The 19977-nt window shown below is 32.8% G+C and overlaps 1 protein-coding gene across 5 annotated transcripts in view; it reads right to left on the bottom strand.

The window, feature by feature from the left end:
- Cdh12 (cadherin 12) overlaps nt 1-19977 on the bottom strand; it is a 1151540-nt gene that overhangs the window by 66932 nt on the left and 1064631 nt on the right. For all 5 annotated transcript variants that reach the window (XM_074077695.1, XM_074077693.1, XM_074077696.1 and 2 more), the window contains one exon: nt 17930-18117. In XM_074077695.1, the coding sequence (XP_073933796.1) occupies nt 17930-18117 (188 nt within the window). The remainder of the gene's footprint in view (nt 1-17929; nt 18118-19977) is intronic.

The raw sequence follows: 19977 nt of genomic DNA, 5'->3' as shown, positions 1-19977 counted from the left end.
CAATGAAAATCACTTCACATTAATAAAGTGAACAATACATCAAGAAAGAGTCATAATTCTTGACACATATAAATCAAATGTCAATGTACCAACTTTCATTGAAAAGCAACAGCAACAATAAAATACTACTCAACAGCACAGATAGACTTTAGCACAATAACAGTGAGAGACTTCAATACTCTACTCTCACCAATAGCTTAACAAAAATATCAACTAAGGAACTTCAGATTGACACTATAGATGAAATGGATTTAGCAGACAACTAGAGTATTTCATCCAGCTACTGCACAAAACATATTCTCAGCTAATGAAGCAACAAATTCACCCAAACCCCAAGAAATTTTTTAGCTAAATGGGCTGAATCTGATTGCCTGAGAAAAATATTGGCTGGACAAACTGGTTGAAGGCTCCCAATTCAGCCCAGCAGTGATGGGCTAAACCCACTTAGCCCAGTGTCTCTATCCAAAGAGAGATAGGAAGCCCAAAGGCTAGCTAGCTAGAGCTCATCATCCAGACAAGCTCATCATCTAGACAAGGAAGGAGCCAAAGTGAACTGACCAGGTAGCTATAGCACTTGACATACTGCTTAACAGAGAAGCATGTTCATATACACTAGTAACAGGAGCTATCCACTTCTCACTACCCAAATGAAACATTGAACTGGATGGAGGCAGAGGTGGAAAATGTGAAAAAAGCTTGTTGTGGACAAACCAGAATAGCTATTGAGTTCCCTGAATAGGGAAAAACACACTCTGAAAGCTGTAAAGTGCTTTCTAACACACTAGCTATATTTGGAAAACTAATCACTGACCTCAATGACTACTTCACAAGCCTAGATATTTCCCACCTCACTCTAGAAACTGCCCTAATACATAGACCTCTCCCACACTCACTTCCCCTGAAGTATCATCTGGACAATCTAGGGTTCTGAGGCACTCAACAGAAGAACTTTAGACAAAAACTCAAGAACCAGAAATTAGAGGAGAGCAACCAGGAGAGAATCTGTGTATTTGTAAAGTACAGAAGACATTCACTGTTCTCCTTAACAAGGAAGAAATATTGTCTTAAAAAAGATTTAATTTCCTTATCCTTTCTATATTCTTAAATTTTCCTTCTTACATTTTCAAATGTTCCTTTTTTTTAATTTTTTCTTCACTTTTCCTATCTCTTGTTTACAAACCATCTAATTGGTGATTTATTCTATAGCCTTCTTCTACTTTCAAACTTTCTATCCACTTACAATCCCTGACAAAAGCAAATTTCTCCAGAACAATTGATAGTTGAATTGTATCTCTACACACTAGAGTTTGTTTCTCTATAGTCCTTACTCTTCACTCCATTTCTCCATTTCTCCCAATCTTCCCTCCTCCTTATCTCTTCCCCCATGCATAGGTTTTTATTTTTAATTTATTCATTTATTCATGAGTGCATACATTGTTTGGGCCATTTTTCCCCCCTGCCCCCACCCCCTTGCTTCCAGAAAGAACCTGTTCTGCCCTCTTCAATTTTGTTGAAGAGAATACATAAGCAATAATAAGAAAGACATAGCATTTTTGCTAGTTTGAGATAAGTATCAATACACAGAGAGATTCCTAGCATTGCTTCCATGCAAATGTTATGTTACAACCTGAATTGATTAATCTCTACCAGGCCTCTTCACTACTTCCGGGTCACTATCCCATAGTGGCCTCTTGTCAGTTTAAGTTTACTATATTAGCTCCTCTACAGTGGGCAGATCAAACTCTTTCAAGTTTTGGGTTTCCTACTTTCCCTATTCTTCCTCTATTAGTTCTCCCCTTAGCAGGTGAACCATGTCCAATAATATTACTGCATTTGTTTTAGGTCTAAAGTCTTCATATGAGGGAGAACATACAATTTTTGGCTTTCTGAGCCTGGCTAACTTCACTTAAGATGATATTCTCTAGTTCCATCCATTTACTTGCAAATGACAATATTTCATTCTTCATGGCTGAGTAAAATTCCATTATGTATAAATACCACATTTTCTTAAACCATTTGTCAGTAGAGGGGCATCTTGGTTGTTTCCACAACTTTGCTAATGTGAATAGGGCTGCAATAAACAAGGGTGTGCAGCTGCCTCTGGAGTAACCGGAGTCACATTCCTTTGGGTATATCCCTAGGAGTGGGATTGCTCAATCATATGGCAACTCTATGTTTAGTTTTTTTAAGAAGCCTCCATATTGTTTTCCAGAGTGGTTGTACTAGCTTGCATTCCAACCAGCAGGGTATGAGGGTTCCTTTTTCCCCATATCCTCACTAGCATTTGTTGTTGGTGGTGTTTTTGACAATAGCTATTCTAATAGAGGTGAGGTGGAATCTTAGTGTGGTTTTGATTTGTATTTTTTTATAGCCAGAGATGGTGAGCATTTTTTTCATGTGTTTTGTGGCCATTTGGTTTTCTTCTTTTGAAAAAGTTTTCTTTAGTTCAGTTGCCCATTTCTTTATTGGTTCATTGATTTGGGGGAGTTTAGTTTTTTGAGCTCCTTGTATATTCTGGTTATCAGTACTTAATCTGATGTACAGCTAACAAATATTTTCTCCTACTCTATGCATGATTTCTTCAGGTTAGAGACCTATTTTTTTGTTGTGCTGAAGCTTTTTAATCTCATGTAGTCCCATTTGCCTATCCTTTCTCTTACAAAACAATAGCAATAAAAATAGCATGGAACTGACATAAAAACAGATATGAAGAGCAGTGCAACAGAATAGAGGACCCAGATATGAATCCACACAGCTAGCCCACCTTATTTTTGACAAAGGTGCCAAAAACATGATGGAAAATACATAGCCTCTTCAACAAATGTTGCTGGGAAAAGTGGTTACCTACCTGCAGAAAACTGAAACTAGATCCATGTCTATCATCCTGTACTAGTATTGACTCAAAGTGAATCAAGGACCTTAATATCAGATCCAAAACTCTAAAGCTAGTACAGAAAAGAGCAGGGAATACTCTGGATGCAATAGGTATAGGCAAGGACTTCCTCAATAGAACCCCAGGAGATCATAACTTTTTACTTCTAGACAAACAAGTTTTATTTAAAAGCCCCAATCAATTAATTTAATACAGATGTGTAAATCTCAAAAACTAGGCATAAGAAACATGAAATGGCAGGTGAATATGACTCCTCAAAAGCTCAACAATCATATAACAAAGAGCAATTAATGAAATGAATAAAGATATGTAATAACACGTCAATAAAAGTAGAATATGAATAAGCAGCTAAATGAATTCAACAAGAATGCAAAAAAAATGAAATGGATTCAAACAGGATAAAAAGAAGATGAGTGAAGTCAAATAGGATACAAGTAAGTAGATAAATAATATAAGGAAGACAATGTAACACGCGAAAAGAAATTTCAATAAAGGTATAGAAAGCATAAGAAATGTATTTATGCTCTGGAAATGAAAAGATCCTTAAGTCAAATAACAACTTCATTTAAAATCCTTTCCAGGAGACTGAATCAAGTGCAAAAGAGAATTTTAGTGCTTAAAGACAAGTATATATAATAGAAAAACATATATGTATATGAAGAAATATAAATAAAATATGCAAGAACACTGTGAGTCAATTCAAATGTCAAATCTGTAAATCATGTGCACTGAAGGAGAACAGGTGAAGGTAAAGGCATAGGAATCATACTCTAAAATATAATAGCAGAAAACTTCCCAAATCTTGAGAAAGACAAGCTCATCCAGATACAGAAGGTCTCTTGGATTCCAAGCAGTCATGATCAGAACATGATCCCTCCACAGCATATTTTAGTTAAAACATTAAGTACAGAGAACAATGGAAGAATATTGAAACATGACGGGAGAAGCTCCAAGTCAACTCTGATTGTAAAACCATCAAAATAATAACAAAGTTCTCAAATGAAATCTTAAAATGATGGAAGGTGTGAAATGAGGTGTTTCAAACTCAATGAAAATAACTTCAAACCTAGATTACACTACTCAGCAAGGCTATTGTTCACAATTGAAGGAGAAATGAAAGTTTCTTATGGTAAGCAGAAACAAAAGCAATTTATGACTACTAAACCAACACTGCAGGAATTTGAAGGAATCCTACACAGAGAAGATGAAGGTAAACCAAGCTAGGAAATATGGGGATAAATAAATTTCATCAGATGTGTAGAAAAACAAATGAAGAACAGGAAAGAATAAAACAGTAAGACAAATATTTAAAAAAAACAACAAAATATCATGAATGAACACATATCTTTCAATATTCAAACTGAATATAAGTTGTCTCAATTCCACAAAAAAACATAGATTGGCAAACTGGATTAAAAACCAAGACCCAACAATTTGTTGTCTATAAGAAATTCATCTTGCTTACAAAAACAAACATTGGCTTAAGTGAAAGGGTAGAAAAAGATTGCCCAATACCTGACTTCATAAAATAAACACTACTGGAAAGTACAGATAGCGGGATACTTCAGTACCCTATTAACACCAATAGATAAGTTATCCAGAAAAAAATCAACAAAGAAACCTACAATGAAATGGCACCTAGAAATAGTACAGAGTATTTCATCCAGAAACAGCACAATATTCCTCTCAGCAGACTACAGAGCTTTCTCCATACTAGATCATATTTTAGAATATAAATTAAGTTTTAACTAAGTAAGGAAGTAATGATAACTTTCTGGCCACAGTGGAATAAATCTAACAAAAAAACAGCAGAAAATATTCAAACACATGGAGACTAAACAACATATAGTTGAATGGCCAGTGAGTCATTGAAGAAATATGGGGTAAACAACTAGTTCCTAGATTCCAAGAAAAATGAAAATGTAGCCTATGAAAACCTATGGGATTTAGTAAAAGCATTGCTACAGGGAAAGTTTAGAGCTATGAGCACATATATATAAAAAAAATAGAGATATCTTAAATAAATGACCTAATGTTGCACATCAAGCAACTAAGAAAAGAAGAAATTAAATCCAAAACTAGCAGAGAGAAAAAATATAAAAATTAAAACCAAAATTAATGAAATACAGACTCCAAAATCTCTACAAAGAATCAAAGAAATATAAAATCAGTTCTTTGAAAACAAAAATATGACTGACAAACTTTAGCCAATCTGTTTTGGAGGGAAAAGACCAAAATTAATAAAACTAGGGATAATAAAGGGGCTATCACAACAAGTGTCAATGAAATCCAGAGGATCATTAAAGAACACTTCAAAAATATATATTCAAATATACTAGAAAATATAAGAGAAATGGACAAATTTTTAAATGCGTTTGATCAACCAAAATTGAACCATGAGTTTGAAGTAATAATAATAAATCTCTCAACAAAGAAAAACCCAGGATCCTATGGATATATTACTGAATTTTACCACACCTTTAAAGAACAACTACTACCATACTCAAACATTTTAATGAAATGGACACTCATTCTATGAAGACATTATTTCACTCATTCCAAAACTGGAAAAGGATACAACAAAAGAGAATTATTGAGTAGTTTTTTAATAAACATAGAAACAAAAGTTGTCAATAAATTACCTGCAAACCAAATTCAGCAAAACACAAGAGATCATACAACATGATCAAGTTGATTCCATTGCAGGGTTGCAACGATGTTTCAATAAATACAAATCAATGAACACATATACAGCATATAAGCAGAATCAAGGACAAAATTCACATGATCATCTCAATTGATGCAAAAATGGCTTTGACAAAATTCACTACACCTTTATGAGGAAAGCTCTAAAAAAATTAACAATAGAAGGAATGGTACTTCAACAGAATGAAGGCATATGGGACAAGCCTCCGTTCCCAACATCATACTGAATGTGGAAAAACTGAAACCATTTCCACTAATGACAGGAATGAGACAAGGTTTTCCATATAGCTTTTCTGTATACCAACAATGAACAGAATGTGAAAGAACTCAGGAAAGCAACCTTATGCACAAGAGCTTCAAAAGAATAAAATACCTAGGAACAAATTTAAATAGGGAATTGAAAGACCTTTATGTTGAATTTTATATCTCTGAAAAAGGAAATGGAAGAAGTCAACAGAAGATAGCAAGATCCCCCAGGCTCTTGAGATTGCCAGAATCAAAATCGTGAAAATGGCATCAAATAATCAAAGCAATCATGAGCAAAAGGAGTACTTTTGGAGGTAGCACAATACCTAACTTCAGATTATGCTACAGAGTCATTGCAATAAAAATAGCATGTACTGGCCTAACAGCAGACACAAAGACAAATGGAACATAATAGAAGACCCAGATAAAATCTACACTGCTCCAGTCCCTACACTGAAGAGGCAGCCTACAGAATGAGATAAAGTCTTTGCCAGTTATACATAAAACAAGAGATTAATAACCAGAATGTATAGGGAGCTCTAAAATCTAAACTCCCAAATAATCCACAACCTGACTAATAAATGGATACATGAACTAAACAGAAATTTCTCAAAAGAAAAAATATAAATTGCTAATAAGTTTATGAACAAATGCTCAACATCCCTGGCCATAAAGGAAACGCAAATCAAAACTACCCTAAAATTTCACCTCCCTCCAGTCAGAATGGCTGTCATCAAGAACACAACCAACCACAGATGCTAGTGAGGATGTAGGGAAAAAGAAATCCTTGTACACTATTATTTTGAATGTAAATTTATGAAATCACTATGGAAAGCAACATGGAGGTTCCTCAAAAACTAAAAATGGAACTAGCATATGAACCAGAGTAACTACTCTTGGGTATATGCATAAAGGACAGTTAGTTCAGGATATAATAGAGACATGTGCACACCCATGTTTCTTGTAGCACTATTTGCAACAGCCAACCTATCAGCCCAGATGTCTTGCAACTGGTGAGTGGACAAAGTAAATGTAGTTCATATACACAATGGGGGATAGTTCAATTATGAAGAAGAATTAAATTATGTAAATGTGTGAAATTGTAAGTCAGGTTCAGAGATAAAGGTCACATGTTTTATCTCATATGTGGAAACTAGAAAGAAAAAATAAATATATACATAAATAGCTGGATTATCATACACAGATATACACAAATTAAACATGTTTGTTATAGAGGGATTGTTTGAGGAAAACTGGGGGAAGCAGGAGAGGAATGGAGGATAGAGAGTGAATAATAACAGAATAGATATAACAATGCCCTGAGAGCTGTTGATTGACAGGGGGTACGGGATGGGTAGGGTAATAGAGAGCAATAGAGGGGTTAATCTGACAAAAGTACAGCATGTTCATGAGTGACATACCATGGTGAAAACTCTGAGCAATCAATACACACTTAAAAACTGATAGACAGGAATATGAAATAGGTTCTGTTCAGGGGTGAATACTAGTGAGGGGGGAGGGTGATTGGAGAAAGTGAAGGAAGGTGAATATGGTCCATGTACTTTATATACTTGTTTGAAAATAAAACCATGAAAGCCATTGAAATTATTTTAAGAATAGAGGAAAAGGAAACAAGGAAGGATGAGGGAGGGGTGAATCTAATCAAGGTACATTGTAAGTCTAGTGAAAATGTCACAATGAAATGTCCCTGTACAAGTAATGTGTGATAATAAAATGCTCAAAAGGAAGAATGAAAGTATATTTTCAGAAAACGGAGGGAATTAGAGAGTATTGTGTTAAGCAAAACATGCTTTTCCTCATATACATATGATATGTATATATATTTATATATATATAGATATATAGATATATAGAGAGATAGATATATAGATATATATATAGAGAGAGAGAGAGAGGGAGAGAGAGGGAGAGAGAGCTAAGGAATAAAAATAAAGAATAAAAAGAAATAATGGAGAACAATTTTGGGGGAGAACCAATGGGAGGTGGAAGAGGGAAAAAGGAGAGTGGGGGAGAGATGATGTCTGAAGTACATTGTACACGGTATAACTACATGTGAAAGTTTATAATGAAACCATAACTATCATATACAAAAGTAGGCAATTCCATCATAAAACCACAAAAAAGTAAATTATACTGGTAACCACTAAGCTTGAAAAGAGACTCCAAGACTCAGATCACATCAGAGCCCCAGTGCACACCTTAATTCATTCTGAACATCTCTGAATAATCTACTTACAGTACTGATATTTTTGGCCATCTTTATACTTTGCTGTTCTATTGCTTCAGTTTTTATGATGATCATGTATCATTTTTACCAATACAGTAACACTATCACTCACAGAAAAATTTTAAATTATTTAAAATGAGATTCTTCTTTATCCAATGTCTACTATGTCTTAATGGTCAACAGAAAGGAAAACTGTTAATGAATACAAATGATTGAAGGATTTAAGTTTATTTGAAACGGACTGCACATACAGTGGAAAATCAGACTTATATCAAACTTAACCAGAATGAAAAGACACTAGGAATAAGTTCATTGAAGTAGGTTTATTATACCAGAATGAACAATAAAGACCGTATGTTCAGAACAAGTATTATTTGGAAGGAAAATCAACTTTTCCATAACATAGTTTTTCAATTCTTGTTTGGGAGAAGATGTGGGACAGTTTGTGAATATCTTACCATAACCGAGGAAAGAATTTAAGTCTAAACACATATCATTAATATTTTTGCCCCTGTACTGCTACATTCACAGCCCCCAACATTATTTGATATACAATAGATATTATTCAATAGTGAGAATGTCTCTGTAACAAAGGGAAAAATAAAATGAATGCGGATATTTTCAAAACTTAGTGTTAAGAGCATTTGTAATAAAAATTTTCAGAAATAGAAGCTTATAATTAAAATGAAATTACCAGGCAAAATAAAATACATAAATGAAGAAATATGTATTCTAAATATATCTAAATATTATAATAGAACTATTTATAAACAATCCATTTACTCTTTCTGTGGAAAGTTATTACTACATTCTATATTTTTGTGAAACATAAAATTTTAACAAATCAACTTAAAAATTATAGGCATTATTTCAATGCCTGCAATTTAGTGACCAGTCCTTTTAGAACAAAGCCAGTTGCATATCAAAAATGCAAGAGCATCCATTACTTCTTGTTACCGATTTTCAGTGATTATTTCTCTAAAAATGACAACATAGTTCATCAAAAATTATAATTGCTTAAGAAAAATATATGTCCTATACATATGCAGTTTAAATTTTCACTCTCCCATAGTGCAGAAATCTTTTTCTTATATCTATCACTCTTCACAATAATTGAAAGTAAAGCTTTCCAAATTTATATTATAATGTAGAGCAAGCTGTGTGACTTTGAAAGAGATTATTTTCTACTCTGAGCTTCAGATTTCAAAATTGTGGAATTAGTAAAATACTAGTTTCTGAATACTTTTCAAAATATATTGAACCTTACATTACATACAGTTAAGAAGAAAATCAATTCATTGCAAGTGAAAACAGTAAACAGACATAAGATGTACTTTTAGCCAACAAAATCCTTAAAGACTCTTTATAATTCAACAATTTTCTTTGATTATGGTGACAAAAACATAGATAATGAATTTTGAGGGGGTTTAAAATACAACAGGAAGAATCAAATATGTTTTAAATACAAGTTCCACAAATATCATTTAAGCTTTTGATGGCAATGGTGACATTTGAAGAAGAAAGTAAGAGTATCTTTGACTGCAGGGCTTGAGAAAGCCTTTACAGAGAGAAAAGAGAAATATTGAATAAAAGTAAAGAATTAATGAAGACATTCACATGGGGCAGGATCTTCTGTGCCAAACGTGAATTAGCTCAATGACTTAATGGACATATTACAATGAATTTGGTATAGGTGAAATGAAATGTAGTTGTGTGTGTATATGTGTTTGTGTGTGTGTGTGTGTGTGTGTGTAAGATGGTAACAGAAATTATGCCATCTGTTGTTTCATTACTAACAATGGGAAGCAGAAAAAAATATCAAATGTTTTCTTCCTTTTACTTATGCACTAAGAGATATGTTGAAGGACGGTAAGAGTGAGGCTGGACTACTCTATGGAGCATGGGGAAAGGAAAAGAAAGGAAAGAAAAAGAGAATGATAGAGCTTCAATAAAATTATAAAATACAACATCTGTGAAGGTAAAGAAAATAAGACGTTTATTTAAAGCTGTTGAAAATGGTTGGGAGTAAAGGAGTTAGGGAGAGTAATGGAGGGGCCTGAATGAAACAAAGTAAAGTTTACCCACAGTGGGGATATATGGATAAACCCCTTTGGACATCAACTTGATTACCAATCATGAAAAACAGGACTGTAAAATAGGTACAGTGTGTGGGAGGGTATTAGGGGGAGCAAGGAGGGTGAATGAAGGAGATTAAGTTTGGGTATATGCTTGATGGACTTCATACACCTATATGAAATATAAAAAAGAAACCTCTTGAAATTGTCTTAAGTGGGGTGAGGAGGGTGATGGGAGAAGAGATGAGGGAGGAGATGTAACTAATGTACAATATAAACCTAATCAGAATTGTCACTATGAATCCCCTCCTGTAAAGAATATATCATAATCAAAAAATAAAAGTGAGGCTGGGAGAAAAGCCATTTACATTGATGTAAAACTGTAACAAAGAGCATTGTAAGCTGACATAGAGGAAGAGAAAGCAAAGTTGTAACCAGGTTCAGGAGAACTCAAGTGGAAATGTTCATGTCCTACTTAGTAGAGGATGGTCTTATAGGAATGGAAACAGCCTGAGAATTTTCCTAGACTTTTGGTTTAAGAAACTGGAAAGGAGAAAATATGAGTAGACACAGTTCTCTTGGGAGCAGAAAAGGAAACGAACGTATATATTATGAATTTGAAAGAATTATGGAACAAGAAGTAAGAAAACTATAAAATGACAGAAAAAAATCTGCATTGTTTATATCAATTTGGGATTATTCTAAAGTTGAGACTCCTAGAAAATTTAGGTAAGGTGTTTAGAACAGAAGATCCAGATATAAACCACACATCTATAGCCAATTGATCTTCGACAAAGGAGCCCAACACACAATGGAGAAAAGTCAGCCTCCTTAACAAATGCTGCTGGGAAAATTGGATATCCACATATAGAAGAGTGAAACTAGATTCTTGTCTTTCACCCTGTACCAAAATCAACTCAAACTGGATGGAAGACCTTAAAATAAGGCCTGAAAGTTTGAAACAACTCCAGGAAGCAGTAGAATATACACTGGAACAGGTAAGTATATATAGGGAATGCCTTCCTAAATAGAACTCAAAAGGCTCAAAATCTAAGAGAAACAATGAACAAAAGGGACTGCATCCAACTAAAGAGCTTCTGCACAGCAAAGGAAACAGTCACTATAATCAAGAGACAGTCCACAGAATGGGAGAAAATCTTTGACAGCTACCCATCCAATATGGCACTAATATCCAGAATTTACAGGGAACTCAAAAAACTCAGCCCCCAAAGAATCAATACCCTGATGAAGAAATGGGCACATTAAACAGGCAACTCTCAAAGGAAGAGGTTCAAATGGTCAGTAAATACATGAAGAAGTATTTAACTTCCTTGGTTATAAAAGAGATGTAAATCAAAATAACTCTTAGATTTCATCTTACTACAATTAGAATGGTCATAATCAAAGGTAAATAACAACAAATGCTGGCGAGGATGTGGCAAAACAGGAACGCTTGTTCACTGCTGGTGGAAATGCAAATTAGTACAACCACTATGGAAAGCAGTATGGAGATTCCACAAAAAACTAGAGATAGAACTGCCATATGATCCAGTGATACCACTCCTGGGCATCTACCTAAAGGAATTTAAGACAGGATACAGTAGAGACACCTGTACGCTGAAGTTCATTACAGCACTATTCACAATAGCCAAGCTTTGGAAACAACCCAGGTGACCTACTACTGATGAATGGATCAAGAAATTGTTGTATATGTACACAATGGTATATTACTTAGCCATAAGGAATTATGTGGTTTGAAGGTAAATGGACGCAATTGGAGGGCATAATGTTAAGCGTAGTAAACCAGGATCAGAAACACAAAATCCACATTTTCTCTCATGTGTGGAAGATAGATCCAAAGATAAATGTATACACAAAAACAGTCATGATCATATACAAACTCAGATGTAGAACATGTTTGTAACAGTGGAGCTGCTCTATGGAACTCAGGGAAAGAGAGAAAGCAAAAGAGAATAATGGAACATCAGTAATATCACATAACATAAGATATGAAGGTAGAGGATATAAGGATGTGTATTGAAAGCTGTTGAAATATGGGAGGTGGGGCGTAAAGAGGTAAGGGAGAGTAATGGAAGGGGTTAAATGAACCAAAAGTAAAGCACACTCACAGTTGGCATACATTGAAACACCCTTTTGAATATCAACTTAAATATTAATTATGAAAAACAGCACTATAAAGTAGGTACAGTGTGGGGGTGTACTAGTGGGAGGTGCAAGGGTGAAGGAAGGAGATTAAAGTGACAGTATATGGCAGATGGACTTCATATACCTATATGAAACAGAACTACGAAACCTCTTGTAATTGCTTCAAGTGGAGTGTGGAGAGGGTTGAGTGGGAGAGATGATGGGGGCAATGTACATAATGTACAATATAATTATCATCCAAATTGTCACTGTGAATCCCCCCCCAGTGTAAGGACTATATCCTCAAAAATTTTTTTTTAAAAAACAAGGTGAAAATAAATATTGAGAGAACTGGGAACATATTTACAGATACCAAAACACTACTTATTTTTCTTTGAACTTAGGCATGTCAGAGTTCCTAAAAGAGGAGTGAGTTAAACTTAATAAATAATGGTGTATGTTTGTGTACATAAAATATTGCAATTATTTTCTTGTTCCTAAAAGTTATTCAAAAATTCACCACATGAGGGTGATGTTATCAAATTATGTGATTCAGAATGAAGCTAGTCATAAGATTACAGGAAAAAAGTGTTTTGTGAGTTTTACTAAATAATGGTTACATATAGAATAAAATGCCCAAAAGAGTAAGTTAAGACCTTAGCCTGTTTATGGAAAGATTCGTATGAAGAGTAATTGATTTTATTTATGTTTAAGATCATGTTGTTTTAGATTTAATTTATGTTGATTTGAAATGACATAATATGACAGTTAACATCAAAATGTCAAGATTTTTAAAGTTTTGACTGTTTAACATATTTCATAATAACTAATAACTTTGCTATTCTTCATTTCAAACAAATGTATCATTATTTGTTAGATTCTAACAGACATTTTTATTGAAATGGTACAGAACTGTTTGAGGAAGTATATATGATATTAATTTCTCCTTTTGATTAACTTAAATATTTACTCTATCATTTTAATTACTCAAATTGGTAAACCAATAAAATGAAAACAAAAGTATTTCTGTAAATATATTTGTATTTTCAATCCTTGGAAGATTTTGACTCATGGAACCTTATATTTGTAGCTATATTGAATAAATATTCCTTTTATTTTCATTTATCCAATGGCAAATAATTATTGACTAAAATATATTTCATTTATCTTTTCATTAAGAACACTTTTTTAAAATTTAAAATATCTTATTTTCTCATCATAAATTTAGACCTCTTCTTGAGATTGGACATTTAAGAAATTTCCTCTGGCTTTGTTAGTCTTTCTATTGCTACATTGCTAAACAACATACCACAGATTTCAGTTTTGTATTCTTTGTTAAGGGGAATATGATGTGAAGGTAAAGAAAGAGTAGTTTTATTTTGTGTTTGTTCTTACCAATATGTTGTGCCTTGGAGAGACTTATAAAGCTTCATAATGTTACTGTGAATTTAAAGTGACACAGTGAAATGACATTCTGCTTCATAGAATGAAACAAAGTTGAGGTTAAAAAATAAAACAAATGAAAATGTCTTTCTTCATTATCCACAGCTCACATGAACATGAACACCATTCTTACCCACCTGTATCCTCAGTCCACAGATGAAAAAAGAGAGACGGCGTATAGTACATGGGAAGCAAATACAAGATTTTAAAGACAAAACAATAATGAAAATAAGTGTTACAGAACATGAGCATTTTAATGTTTAAGTGAATTTAGAAAAGAAAAACTCTGAAATCATGCTTTCTTCCTTTCCTGGAGCTTACAATCTTTTAGCCAAAAAATCAAAATGACTGCTTATTTAAAAAGTGCTACTTATACATATGTAGACTTCATTTACTTTCTAAATGTATTTATTATAATTAAATATATGATTCCTGTATGAATTTGGCTTGAATCAAAATCCTTGCATTGTAATTCTATGCTGAGCAATTGAAGGGGGAACTTTCAAAACTAATTTTAAGTACATTATGGAACCCAAATGCTACTGTTGATGTTTACATTCAGGTTTATTTTGAAACAAATTATTCATCAAGGGCTCATAATGTCAGTAAGTGCAAAATAGATTCTGAGAATTTACTGAATATATATATTTTCATAGTATTATTATACTGTCTTGATCCAAAAAAGATTTTGTATTAAAGAACTGAAGTTTTTAAAATATTTTTGAAATTTTAATGGACTTTATCTATCTGGATATTTTGCCTTTATATAAAATCATAGTGCCATTTCAATTAAGAAATACACATATTCCACAGAATACAATGTATGCAATGGATATATGATACACAATATATGATAAACATAGATATCTAAACAATTTTTAATTTTTTTATAAAAACCAATTTTTTTTTAGATTTCAGATGTAGTTCACTGTTGATAATTTGTTTTTTTTTTCAGTACTGGGGCTTGAACTCAAGGCCTATACCTTGAGGCACTCCACCAGCCCTTTTCTGTGATGGTTTTATCAAGATGGGTTCTCAAGAACTATTTGTCTGGCAGGCTTTGAACTATGATAAGTCTGATCGCTACGTCCAGAGTCGCTAGGATTACAGATGTGAGCCACAGGCGCCTGGTAATTTTCTTTTCAATGAAATAAAAGGTAGAGATTGCCTCTGGTGAATTATTATTTAGAAATGAAAGCATATTATTTAAAAATCCATGTATTCTATTAGACTCTGTAAGTACTCAAATGCTTAGTGTGGTTTATTGGTGACCAGAATAGTTATGAAATTATGCTTTGATTGTTCCTCAAAATTTAACTAGAATCTCACCAATTCTCAAAGGCTCCTTTTGTATAAGCATCATGATCCACATCTAATCAATTTTGTGAATTATTTTTATGTTTTCTTCACTGACCTATTTCTATCATTATTTTCTAGTAATCGCTGTCCTCAAAGCATCCAGAGAAAGTTGACACTAGATGTGACTTATATCTAAACTCACCATAGCTTAACATATTCTGATCAAATTCAGAATCTTGGCCTGACCTTCAAGACTGCCCATGCCATGAAGATAAATAATTATTCACCCACCAGAGGAGGAAGCTTTTTAAAATTTAGAGACATACTTTCCAGATTGACTATCTACATTATCTAAATCATTTTTAATAGTTAAGGTTACTCATAATTTTATAAACCTCAATCTTTGTCCATTATAAAACATGAAAAATTATCAAAAATTAAACAAAATAAACATGAATCACCTTATTAAATTTTCATAGACAAAAAGCTTAAGATGAGTTTTCACTGAGTGAAAATTTACATAAGTGAATCATTATTTTCAAAGATTAATTTATTTTGACATGATGAGATAAAGAACTATAGTTAGCACAACTTCCTGTTCAAACTTGTTAAAAGTAAATAAGAATCAAAGACATTTCTCCAGATTGACAGTAAAGTATTGATTACTTATTGACATAGAAATTATATGTAAATATATTTAAAATAAATATATGCTTTTAATAGATACATAAATATATACGAATACATGTATGTGGTACTAACTCTTTTGTATCCCAATAATACTTTATACATGATTTCACGCTTACGTATTATGATCTGTTGATGTAAAGTATTTTGTATAATTTTTTTCATATTGTTTTTTAGTTTTTGTTGGGACTGGGACTTGAACTCAGGGCTTTACAGCTGAAAAGTAGGTGCTCTACCACTTGAGCCACACCCCAGTCCAATTTGCTATGGTTATTTTGGAGATGAGGGCTTGCCAACTATTTACCCACACTGGCCTCAAACCACTATCCTCCCCATGTCAGCCTGATTGGCATGAGCTCCTTGTGTCCGGTGATTTTTCATATTCTTAGGAAAATTTATATTTGTTTTATTTGCACTGATGCTTGAAGAAACATTTAAAGTTCTTTTTTTGGAACACTTTTAGTTAAAAAGTTTAAGTGGTAAGACTTTTCATAAATCTGTTCCCAAAGGAAAAGAGAAAAACAAAGTAAATAATAAGCAATAAAGTAAGAAAGCTTATAAAAATTTGATACATTTCTCTAAGTATACTTTTCAATTTCAGCATGAATGCATAATTTTACTCAGTATGATAGTGTGAATTAATTAAATTTCTATTGCAAGCACAGTTTATATGCATTTGTTGTAATAAAAATAAGATTAATAATTATATAAATATGCTTTTAAAGATTTTTTTCATTATCATTTATATTATTTCTTAATGAATTCAGAGTTCCTGAGCAATTATGGGAAAATGGCCTGATTAATGGGACAGAACTCAAAAGTATTCTCCTGGTTTAAAATAATCACAAATAATATGATCAAAGTATATTTTAAACATGTATGAAATGTCATAATGAAACCCCTTACTTTATACAATTAATACACACTAACTTTTACAAAGCCAAAAAAAGCTATATGGTAGGAATTACTGGTCAAATTCCCTATTAATTCTCATTAGTCACAAGACAATATAGTCTTGCTTGCAGATATGCCATATGGAGATTATAGACAGAGCTCTCTCAGAGGCTTTCATTTCAGCTGTAAAGCACATTAAAACCAGCACTAATTGTGTTTGTCATACTGGAATGGAATCACTTCAAATTACTGACTTCATTTTCTTATGTCAATACCTAACATTTTCATTACCTGGAAATACATCAAACGTAAAAGAAAATTCATCATTTATAAAAAGAATCATTTATCACTTAAATATGAATAATAAAATGATCACAATTAGTAAAACTGCATGATAGATGATGCAGCCTGGGTTTAATAGAGTGTACTTTGCAAAAGGGATGAAAATACTGAATTAAGTGAGGTCCATTTTTCTGGCTGAACTTCATTATTCAAAATTAATATAATTTTCTTTAGTATGGAAACATTCTAAATACCTCAAATATAATCAATATTTCTCTTACTTGCATTTATATGCTCCTAATGCCATTACCCAATAAAAAATGAAAATATATAGACCAAAGAGAATAATTTCTTTCTAAGGGAATGAATTCTAACAGTCCAACAAAGTTAGCTTTTCTTTTTGACATCCCCTTCCATGCTACTCAGTTTACCATTTCTAAACAGCTAAACATCATTGTATCACAGTCTCTCTCTCTCTCTCTCTCTCTCTCTCTCTCTGTCTCTCTGTTCCTTCTTTGTGTCGCGTTTTATTTTTGCTTTGCCTCTAATAACTCTCTGAAGCCCTCTATCCCCCTGTCTTATTTCCTCCACTCCTCTGATTATTAAAGTGACCCTCAATCACATTCCTCCAGTATGATCTCAATTACTACCAATAATGTGCTGAATTAGGTATTTATATTCTTAGGAAAGTCAAAATTTGGTCAACATCAAGTCTGGTAGAATAAATGTTTATTCTTGGATGGTATTTTGAAATTAGTATTTTGCCCACATTTAGAGCAAGAAAATATATTTATAATTAAACTCTGCTAAGAATGTTTAAAGTTATGTAATCAAACTGACAGCCCTGGTTGTTCAATATAAAATAGAATCACAAAGTAACTGCCTGTGAGAGCGAATATTTCATAGTTACCAGTGTTATTTTCAATATGGCTACTTAAGGAAAAGTCATTTTCCATTTCTGTTCTTTTGTTATTATTAGGTAGGCCACCATCTAAAAAAAAGTCTAAGTACCTTTTTCAGTTTGATGATTCCTTCTTGTGTATCCTCATCTGTGATGATGTCAAACAAATTTCCCCCATCTCCTGGAACAATATTGTACTCAATTTCTGCATTTTGTCCAAAATCAGGATCCACAGCTCTTATTCTTCCAATAGCCGAGCCAATAGGAGAAGACTCAGGAACTTTCAGATGGAAGATGCCTGTTGAAACATACAGAATTTGCATAACAAGTGGAGATGAGAAAGTGCACAGTAAGACTATCATATTTGAAGAATATAGTCTATAGGAAGTGAGTCAAATTCAGAACATTATAGTGTAAAATGGAAAGGCAACTTTGCTTCCACGTTAAGGATTATGATTTGAAGTAATAACTTCACTTTTTACTTCAGTAGCTACTGCTGTAGAATTTTAACTTGGCATCATAAATAGTAGAGTGTGCTATATTAAAATTACTCTGAGGAAACATATTATTTAATAATAGTATCAATGTGAACTGAATGTGAAATATGAGGGCGAGTGTAATTGGTACCAAAGTTGTTGATACAAATTAAAAAGAATCCAGGATGCAATACATAGATTAAAAAGACTGGATAGATAGATAATGACAGATAAAAAAAGGTATAAAGAGTTTTTAGGTATTCATAGAAAGTTAAGATTCTGTGCCTTAAAATAATTACTTCAAAATTTAAATCAACTAAAAACTGACCTATAATAATGGACCAGGTTAGCCACAATTTAATTCAGAGTAGATTTAAATGTCGCCTAACAAACACTAAGATTTATTATTTATTTTTAAATTTATTATTAAGTAATAAATTTATTAATTTATTTTAGTCGATATTAACTTGAGACACTGCTAGGTACTTTTGTAATATTTTAAATGAAGATATAAAGTTTGTTTCCCTAATTACTTAGTCATTAAAGAGAAATATGTAAAATGCTTATTTTTATCACCAAGTGGAGCATTTTAGTACGAACTGATTCTGAATCAGAAAATCAAAGAAAAATCCCTGTTCATATAAACGGTCCCCGACCATGACAAATTGTAATATCCCACAAAAGTAAAATTATGGGCATACTTTTAAACTTTGTAGATTTCTAAAAATTTATGGTAAAAAGACAGTGCATGTTATTTTACTAGCATCTTATCAGAGTAAAAATGTCTAGGTGCCATGGTTGTTACCTGTGATTCCAGCTACTGCAGAAGTGAGGCAGAGATCAGGAGAATCACAGTATAAAGCTAGCCTAGGCAAAAGTTAATAAGAGACTCCCTGAAAACAAAAAAGTTGGGTCTGCTGGGGCACACCTATAATCTCAGCTTTGCAGAAGATATAGATAGGAAGATCAGCAGTCTGAGGCCAGCTTGAGCAAAAAAGTCCAAGACTCTGCCTGAAAAAAACTAAAACAAAAAGGGGCTGGAAGAGTGGTGGAGCACTCGCTTAGCAAGAGCAGCAAGGCCTTAAGTTCAAACCCCAGTACCAACAAAAGGTAAAACAATATTGATGGGGTAGATAATAGTGTATTTAAATGAACACAAAGGAAGAAAGAGAATGGGAAGAAATAAAAATACAGAAGCAGAACTAAACACAAAATTCCAAAGTTTTAATTTTGATATTGAAGTGTCAGTTTCAAATTCTGTTAACAGATTTTGAGAGGGCTTTCCTAAGAATAAATCAACTGTAGTATTTGATTTTTCTGGAATTTCTAGTTGCATTTTTATCAGTTAAGTTCAGAAGGCATTTAACATGTTTCATACATGAGCAAGTATATTGAACAAAACATATTCAATATTAGGTATTTAAGACTATGAAAAAAAATCACACTTTTTGAAAACCCAATTACCTTTACTTTTATTTCCTGTTAGTTTTAGATGTCTGATAATTATTTCAGAATCAATTGTAAATTTGAGAATTTCATTAACTCTGGTAGCAGTTAAATCTGTCTATCTTCCCCATCTGCCCACCAAAATAGCTGTCATTTCTCTTGCAAGCTATGTTGAATCATCTAACAGACATGAGTTCAATGGAATGTATTTTTGATCTTATAATTATTATTATAAT

The sequence above is a fragment of the Castor canadensis genome, chromosome 6, assembly GCF_047511655.1.
Source record: "Castor canadensis chromosome 6, mCasCan1.hap1v2, whole genome shotgun sequence".
Taxonomy (NCBI): domain Eukaryota; kingdom Metazoa; phylum Chordata; class Mammalia; order Rodentia; family Castoridae; genus Castor; species Castor canadensis.
Note: the sequence above shows the minus strand (reverse complement) of the source record. Positions and strands in the feature narration are given on the sequence as shown.